This window comes from Echinops telfairi, unplaced genomic scaffold, assembly GCF_000313985.2.
Source record: "Echinops telfairi isolate 266 unplaced genomic scaffold, ASM31398v2 ScPeMD7_7404;HRSCAF=8442, whole genome shotgun sequence".
Lineage (NCBI taxonomy): Eukaryota > Metazoa > Chordata > Mammalia > Afrosoricida > Tenrecidae > Echinops > Echinops telfairi.
Genome location: NW_022111304.1, coordinates 1,099,822 through 1,109,496, shown reverse-complemented (window position 1 = coordinate 1,109,496; position 9,675 = coordinate 1,099,822). Strand labels below are relative to the sequence as shown.

At 34.1% G+C, this 9,675-nt stretch overlaps 1 protein-coding gene across 1 annotated transcript; it reads left to right on the top strand.

The window, feature by feature from the left end:
• Positions 1–2,794: 2,794 nt before the first annotated feature.
• Positions 2,795–3,754, top strand: LOC101649683 (olfactory receptor 12-like). The gene has a single exon (XM_004716922.2). It carries the CDS (start codon positions 2,807–2,809, stop codon positions 3,752–3,754), a length of 948 nt encoding a protein of 315 aa, XP_004716979.1. The 5' UTR covers positions 2,795–2,806.
• Positions 3,755–9,675: the final 5,921 nt, after the last annotated feature.

The window sequence follows — 9,675 nt, the reverse complement described above, 5'->3', positions numbered from 1 at the left end:
GTTGTCTTTGTTGAGTTGAAGTCTAGTTTTTCTATCTTTCCCTAAATATCAAATATGAAAGTCTCCTACTATTGTAGAATTATCTATTTCTCTCTTCAACTGTGTAAGAGCTTGATTAATCTATTTCAAGGATTGTTCATTAGGTGCATACTATCCTCTTGTTAATAATCAGTATATAATGCTTTTTTTAATCTGTAATGCTAGATTTTGTCTTAAAGTATATTCTATCACAAGTTAATATTGCTACACCTATTCTTTTTGATAGCCATTATCTTGGTATATTAAATCATATAAATGTTATTTCTGCTTTCTTCAATGTTTTGGAGACTTCTTGATCTCTTGCTCTGTGACTATTTCATTAAAACTCAGTATCTGCTTGTAAATAAAGTATTTTGTAACCTGCAATATTTTCAGTGGATTTAAGTTTAGAACTCTGTTCTGCTATTAGTCAAATACTTTGCAAAGTTTTAACATGCTATCTACACTGGGTGGATCAAGCATATTTCTCTACTAATGAGAAACAGATTCAACAAAGGTACGAGTATCAAACGATGATGACACAACACGTGACTTTGGAAAGGTTTGGGTGTATTAATTTTTTTGTAAGATGTATTCTTTATTAAAATGCAAATTGAGGACTAATTTTATGTTCTAGAGTAGATGCCAGCCAAATTCAGTTGCACCCATTTATGAACATATTGTCTCTAATTGCTTTAATATGACAAAGGCAGCTTAAAGAGGAATGAGAAAATAGTATGTATCTTTCTTCATATCAGCTTCTTGAAGTGTTTTTTTCATTTGTTCCCAGCTCCTGCTAGCCAAATCCAGGTGTGAATCTCACTCTTGCAGAAAAGTCAATACTTCAGGGATCTTTTCTACCACTTCCAACTCTTTTCTTGAAATCATAAAGAGTTGTCATAACTCTCTGTTTCTAATTTCCCAGTCACTTCAACATCCCATGCTTTGGATTTTTTTCTGTTGCTTTGTGGACTGTTGAGCCTATTGTCCGTATGAATTTCCTGTGGATTAGATTGGTTTCTATTACAATTAGCCACACCATGATAAAGGTACAATAGAGATTAAAAATTAAATTTCTCAAGTAAGGGTTGTAGCTAATCCAAATAAAAATATTAAATCACCCTTTATGTGAATCAGAGTGATAAAGGAAAAACAGAGTACTTCTTATCCAATTGAATTTTATTACTCTTGTCTATAAACAAAATATTAGCTTATGTCCTCTGGCCAACTCTCCCAACTTCCCAAATGTCTGATAAGTTTACTAGTTAATATTTTTTCTCTCATATTTCATTCTGTACCACAGTACAAAATATTTGGTGAGAGAAAGTTTGAGTCCCTGGTGAAAATCCTGCACAGGGAATGCCCAACACTTTGGCTTCTCTCCCCAGGAGAGACTTTCTCTGAGGATCAACTACACATCTATTTGTTGGTCTAATCAATGAATAAATATGGGAAAAATAAAAATAAGAGATAAGGCATAATTCATGTTAGCAAGTTGAACCGTGGTTGGAGCAGTGAGGAAATGCACTCCCTATTGCAGAAAAACTTGCTAGACAAAGGTTTGCTTTCGTTCATGTGCATTTTTTCCTTCAGAAATGTGGTTGACTTCACATATATGAAAGTGTCTAGTGACATAAGAAACGGTATTAATTATTAGTGAGATCTTATAATTATTGACTGCTCATTCACCACAGTTTTGTTTAGATTGTATTAGTTAAAGTTCTCCTCTTTCTTTCATTTGTGCTGTTCAAATTAGGAACTTTTCATGCAAATAGGCAGTCTAGCAGTTAATATGCTCTGCTGGTGGTTATTTTGATCATTCCTCTGCCATCTAGAATCCATCCACATCTATGTTAAACTTTAATTTTTTTAGGTCGAATTTGTAACTGGACCAAATTGATCTAATGCACTTTGAAAGGTTCATATTGCATAAAATTAAGAGAGAGAGAGAGATGAGCTTTATATTCCCTTACAGACTTACAGTCTTAAAACTCACAGGGACAGTTCTACTCTGTCCTATAGGGTGTCTATGATTTGGAATCCCCTTGATGGCAGCAAGATAGCAAACAAAAAAACAACAATAAAAAACAAAAAAACAACCCATCGCTATGGATTTAGTTCCAACTCATAGCCACCCTTAAAGCATTTATGAGACTGTAAATCTTATGGGGATCAGATAGCCCCATCTCTCTCTTGTGGAACAGCTGGTGGGTTTGACCCACTAAGTTTGCACTTAGCACCCCAACTCTTATCCCACAGCGCTATCATGGCTCCTTTTAACAGATAGAGAAAACGAAAATAACTTAAAAAAAAAAAAAAAGAAAGAAATTAAAACGAGATTACCAATTGCTCCAGTTTTTGACCCTGAAGTAAAAATTAAAGTGACTCTCAATGTGAGGAAGACATATCCTACTCAGGGAGGCAATTTTCAATAGTAAACTAACAAAAGAATCAAGAAATCAAATACCGTAATAGTTTCAGCTATTTTCTCACAATCTCTGATCTGAGCGCACCTTGGAGACATCTAATCTGCACCATTTGCAAATAAGTACACACTTAACCCAATGGCTAACCAATCAAATTGAACTGTTCACTAAGAAAACCTATTCATATAACTCAGTCTTTACATTCATTTCTGTTTTGGAAAACACACAGAAGAATGTGATGAAACAACACATTTTTATACTGGTTCACCAGGTGTATTGTTTTGACTAAAAGCTACAATGAGTATTCTGGTTACTTGTTCCGTTCCTTTTTCTATCTTTCCAGCTGCACTTACACTTCAGCTATGAAGAATGAATTGATTAGGAATTACTCAGAGGTGACTGAGTTTATTCTACTGGGATTCAGAACCCCTCCAGAGCTACAGATCCTCTTATTCCTGGTGTTCTTGCTGATGTACGTGGTCATCCTGGTGGGAAATACCAGTATGATTGTTGTCATTAAGGCAGACGCCAGACTTCACACCCCTATGTATTTCTTCCTCAGAAACTTGTCCTGTTTAGATCTCTGCTACTCCACTGTCATTGCTCCGAGAACTCTCGCAAACTTCTTGTCTAATGAAAAGACAATTTCTTACAATGGCTGTGCTGCGCAGTTCTTCTTCTTCGCCCTCTTTGTCACAACAGAAGGCTTTCTTCTGGCTGTCATGGCATTTGATCGATTCTCCGCTATTTGTTCTCCTCTTCTTTACCCCATGCACATGTCTCAGAAGGTCTGTGTTCGGTTGGTTACTGGCTCCTATATCTGTGGCGGCATTAATTCCATAGTCCAGACGGGTTTCACCTTCAGCTTACATTTCTGTGAAGAAAACAGACTTGACCACTTTTTCTGTGATGTCCCAGCCCTGATTGAGATCTCCTGTGCTGACACTTTTGTGAATCAAATTGTGCTGTTCATTCTGTCGGCTTTCATTATCATTGTCACCACAGCAGTCATTCTGATATCTTATGCTTATATCCTCTCCACTGTTCTGAAGATCCCATCAACTCAGGGCAGGACTAAGACCTTCTCTACCTGTGGCTCCCATATAGCAGTGGTGAGTTTATTCTATGGGTCCGTGTTCTTCATGTATGCCCAACCTGGGGCCATCTCCTCACCCCGGCAAAGCAAGATTGTTGCTGTGTTCTACACACTTATAATACCAATGCTCAACCCGCTCATATATAGTCTGAGAAACAGAGACGTGAAAGACGCTGTGAAAAGAGTATTATACATTAAATTATTCGCTCACTGAGTCTTTAGAGTCATCAATTAACGGGCACAGTTTGTTCTCTAAGAGATTTATTTATTCTTGTCCTTACTAAATTCTTATGTCATTGTTGTATGTATGGGAAAAGTATTTTCCCTATATTTTATAAAGCAATAATGAGAACAACATAGCCACAAACATCATTATTTTTATTTCTAAAAATAAATGAAAAGATAGGTTCTCAATTTACAATGTGGTAATATATCATGTTAATTTGATTAAATAAATATTAATTTGATTAAGCAAATATTTAAATTGGTTAGACTGTTGCTAATCAATCATTAGAATAATAGTAAGTATATACATACAGATCAACAAAGCAAGTAGGGAGACATTAGGTAAAGTTTCCATGAAGTGGGTGGAAAAATTGAATGATCTCACAGAGCTCTTATAAATAAAAGGAATCTTCTTTTCCAAAGATCTAGGCTTATATTTGGGCTAAAAAGAGTTGCTGTTGACTTGACCCTGATTTTATTCCTATAAAAAAAGGACCTACAATATAGTCTATAGCAATTTTTCTCATGAAAACCATGTGGCAATAACACTTTGCTAGTTTTAATTTCCTCATTTGCTTCTTACTATAAAATAATATATAATAATAATAGCTGATGTGTCTAGAAAACTGTACCCTAAGGTCAACAAAAAAAAAAACACTGAGTTGATTCTGACTGCTGGGAACCTTATAGGAGAGAGTAGAATTGGACCTACAGGGTTTCCAAAGCTGTAAATCTTCATGGAAGTAGATTGTCACTCTTTTCCTACGGAAAGGCTTATGTGTTTGAACCCAGACCCCAGGGTGAGCAGCTAAGGGCTATAGCAACTACATGGTCAGGGCTCTTTGATATGCAAACAGCATGTATTATATGTCATAAATTGTTATTGTTACTAGTTTTCAAATGAGGAAGTTGACCAGGCCCTTCTACTGTAATAGTGCAGTCTCAGAAACTCCCAGGGCCAGTTCTACCCTGTCCTAGAAAGTCACTGTGAGCCATCACACACTCAATGGCTATGACAGAGAGACATGAACGTTAAATAGATTCCGTCAGAACATATGTGTACACACATCTCCAAATTAAGATCATATTTTAAGCATTTTTTTCATTCTGCTCTTTTTACTTAACTCACTTTTTTACAGCAAACATTTTCCATTGTAATTAAACATTCCATAAAACTATGAATTGCAATGATTTTATATTATGCCATTATTTGTTAAGTAGGATATATTTCTACAGTAAAGGTAGAGTTCGGTCTTAGAATTATGACAAAACTGCCCTTATTCCTTGTCATTATTATTATTTTTTTAAATTAAATAATCATTTTATTATTAGGAGCTCATACAACTCATCACAATCTGTACATATGTCATTTGTGTCCAGTGCATTAGTACGTATGTTGACTTCATCATTCTCACAACACCCACTTTCCACTTGAGCCCTTGGTGTCAGCTCATTTGTGTTTAAGTTCTGATGTTGTTTTCTTTAAAATTTTTACTTAATACTTGATACAGAGCTGTATAACATTTCCATGTAATATTATCTACTTGTCTTTTTCTCTTGAATTTGTAAGAAATATGTAACCATTCAAAATTAGTATTTTTACAGATGCCAATGTTATTTGATATAATTATAATTGATATATAAGCATACAGTGCATTTTTAATATATGGTGCGGACTAATATCTTAACTCAAGTTCTTTTTCAGCCATTAACCAACTTTTTCTAACAGCATTTAAAAAATAATACAAAACAAATGAAAGTTTTAGTTCTAATTTCTCTTTTTTCCTTTACTTATTTTAAAGACAAATGATGCTAAGAATGTAGGAACCTTAACGAGCCATATATATAGTGGGAGTGAATATTTGTTTTAAAAATGTACACATGTGATTTGTTACTATTTTGAAAGCTACTTAAATTAGGACAGGAATGAAAATTCTCTGATATCCCTTATTCTCATTTGTGGATTTCATCCAATCCCATTATGGGAAGTGTTTTCTTAACTGCAATTAAAAATTAAATTCAGACAAAGAAGGTATTGTGCTCCCATGACAAAGCAAGTATTGGGCTTGAAGGTATTGTAAATTCAAACAAATACCTCTAACAGATAATTCATTACAAGGGCAAAAGTGGGATCATAAAATAATTTATCACTGGTTAAGTATATATTAATACTTATTGATCAATATTAATATCATTAATATATTAAGTATATATTGACAAATTGCATAATTAATTCCTAATAAATAATATTATTTTTTGTTTATGAGGTATCTTGTGTTAATCATATAATATATTTTATACATACTAAAAACTATGAAGGAACTTCAAAAAGGTGGAAAACTTTCATTATCTAATAATTTCATTTTTGTATGGACTTTTTGAAGGACCTTTTTATTTTAGATTGCTTTTTGTTTGTCCTTTCAATTTGTTTGTCTATATTTTTCTTAGTTTCAAATAGTTGTTGCATTATAAGTTTTAATCTCTGGCAAGGCTACACTCTTTCAAAACTTTTAAAAGGTAGTATTATAATTTCAATTAATTTCAGAATTGTTTTACATTTAAAATAATTTCTATTTGTATTTTATCAGAATTCTATTTAGTATGCAATTGATTTGTATTACGTTATGTATTTTATGTATTGCATTATCAACTTTAACATCAGACGTACTAGGTTTAAGATATGGAATGAAGAATATTATTGCTGATGTTGGATGGATCTTTACTGAAAGGAGAGAATCCGAGAGCCATATTTACCTTTGTTTTATTGACTGTGCAAAGACATTCAAGTATGTGAGTTATAAAAAATTATGGGTAACATTTATAAGAATGGGAATTATGAAGCACTTAATTGTGCTTTTGAGAAACCTGTACATTGTCTACATAAATTATTTGAAATCATTTTGGGGAGGATATTTATATTTTCCCCATTGTTTAATGTATTTGAGCAACTGCTAACATCAGTGTAGACAAACATACTTTATACATGGAGTTGTATAATCCAGTTTATTGCTCAATTTTTTCCAGAGTTACATATTAGATGCTCTTTTATTTGACTTCTGTGTGTCTTTGAAATGCTCCTATCGCTGTATTATTTATTTAGTCACTTTAGCAATTCTTTTATTTCAGTACTAAAAGATACTTCAGCTCATCATGTATATTCTCTGTCCCTTTAAGGATCCTATTTCCTTTACTGTAAATTTTTTTAGAAATTGACATCTGGCTTCTATGCGTGCTCGTTAATTGCTTTTAGGTCCTGTAACTTGACAAAGCAGCCAGATATATGTGTATATACCACCTGAATATATACTCAATTCCATACATATTACTTTGCTTAACCATGCATCTCCGTATAAAGCTCAAGGAAGCAGCCGTTCAAACAGAACAAGGGGGACAGGGCATGGTTTCAAATCAGGAAAGTGTGCGTCTGCATTGTACTTTTTATCACACTTATTCGATCTCTATGCTGAACACATAATATGAAAAGATGGACCAACAGACAACTTCATGATAAGCGAAGAAAAAGCAAAACGTTGAGAATTTAATTTTACTAGAATCCGCAATCGATGTTCATTGAAGAAACAGTCAAGAGTTCAAAAGATGTATTGCATTGGGCAAATCTTCTACATAAGACCCTTTAAAGCAGTGGTTCTCAACTTTACTAATGCTGCGACCCTTTCATACAGTTCCTTATGTTGTGGTGACCCTCAACCATAACATTATTTTTGTTGCTACTTCATAACTAATTTTGCTACTGTTATAAATTGTAATGTAAATATCTGGCACGCAGGATGTATTTTCGTTGTCTCAAATGGAGCATAATTGAAACATGGTGATTAGTCACAAAAACAACACGTAATTATATATTGTGAAATATGTATTTCTAATTACAAATAAATGAAGTTTTGTCTTGAAGCATGGTGTAGCATGGGTAACAGTCTTCACACTGGCTACTCCTATGTGGGCGTATCTGCCTGTGGGCGGACCCGCCTGGAGACGGATAGAGGAGCGGTGTCTTGGTTCCTAAAACCAGAGGAAATATGTGTTTTCCGATGGTCTTAGGTGACCCCTGTGAAAGGGTCATTTGACTCCCAATGGGGTCGCGACCCACAGGTTGAGAACCTATGCTTTAAAGTGTTAAAGAGCAAATACGCAACTTGGTATTTTCAATCAACTCATATGCAAGCAAAAGTTGGATAATTAATAAGATGATCAATCGAATTGATGCATTTAATCGTGGTATTGGTGACTGATGCTGGAAGAACCCCAGACTGCCAGAAGAACAAACAAATAGCACTGAGGAAGAACCAACAGTGCTCCTTGGAAGTGAGAATGATGAGACTTTGTCTCATGTACCTTAGACATGCGATCAGGAGAGACCAATCCCTGGAAAAGAAAACATTCTCAGCAAAGAAAAGTGTCAGTGAAAAAGAGGCCGACTCTCAATGAGGTGGACTGGCACAGTGGCTGCAGCAATGGGTTCAAACAGCAATTATGAGGATGGCACAAGACTGAACAATGTTTTCTGTTTTATTCAGGATTGCTCTGAGATAGAGCTGACTAGATTGTACCTAACGATACATAATAATAACAATGTCATATAGATTAATTACTAGGAAAAACTGGGCTTTAACTGACTTACTCGTCTAGCCTTCTGAATTAACCATGACAACTATTGATTTTCCATTCTTTCTAGTTTCTACCTAAAAAAATGTAGTTAGAATAATATAGCATGTGAGGATCACCTTTTTAGATTCACTTTTTTCACTTAGGAAAATATATTGGATATTAATTTATTTTTTTGAAACTTTGAAATTGTGGTAGAAATATACCCATTGAAACACTCACCAACACAACTTTCATGTTTATAATTTATTACATTTTTCATGTTGTGCCACTATTATCATTTCCCAAAATATTCCACACCATTAACAAATTTAGTGCTCCTAAAACATTTCCCATATGCCTGTTCCTTCAACCCTTCAAATTATTAACATTTTTTGGTTTCTGTATATTTGCTTTTTACGTATAAATGAGACCATACAGTATTTGTGCTTTTGCCTTTAATTTTCAGATATCATATATTTTGCTAATCATAATAATTTCAATGCTCGTCCATGTGTGGCATGCATAGAACTTGATTTTTCTTTATGACATTTAATATTTCTTTATATGTATATACAGGATTCTATTTATTCATTTGTTGATGGGTATTTTAGTTGTATGCAGAAGTGAAGAACATGTACCAATAAACATCGGTACACAAGTTTGGGGTTGAATTTCTGCATTTATTTATAGATACATGCCAATTTTTGCTGGATCATATGGAAATTCTGTTTTTAATTTTTTGTTGTGATCTGGGTGAAAGTTTACATAATAATTTGATTTTCTAGTCAGCATTGCATAGACATTTTGTTTCCTACATGGATTTCACTCATTTCCTCCTGTGCTCATTGTTCTGTCCTATCTCTTCCTGCCTTCTGAGATTTCACCTTGGGTAAATGCTACCTTCTGTTCTTAAATAGTTGATTGTTCTAATGAGTGCATTCCTTGTGCATATTATAAGCATGTCTATTGTTAGGGTGAAAATTCTGCTAGGGTGTCAGTTCATTTCCAGACTTAAAGGGTATTTAAGGGCCATACTTTGGGGGTTCCACCAATCTCTATTAGACCAGTTGGCTTCATTTTATTTTTAATGAATTTGAGTTTTGTTCCCCCTATTTGCCCCACTCTATTGAAGATGTCCTACTGTGACCCTTTCAAAGTGATCTGCTGGTCACTCTGTGATAGCTGAGCACCATCTAGTCTCAAGACGGTTCAAGAAGTCCTTCAGTCCCTTGAACTCCTTGATTTTCTTCACCTTTGATCTAAATGGGAAGAGTGTTTATGTATGTATTTATGTCATATATTAGA

Excerpts from the sequence above, each read along its gene's own strand:
- LOC101649683 (XM_004716922.2), top strand. The coding sequence starts at position 2,807 with ATGAAGAATGAATTGATTAGGAATTACTCAGAGGTGACTGAGTTTATT.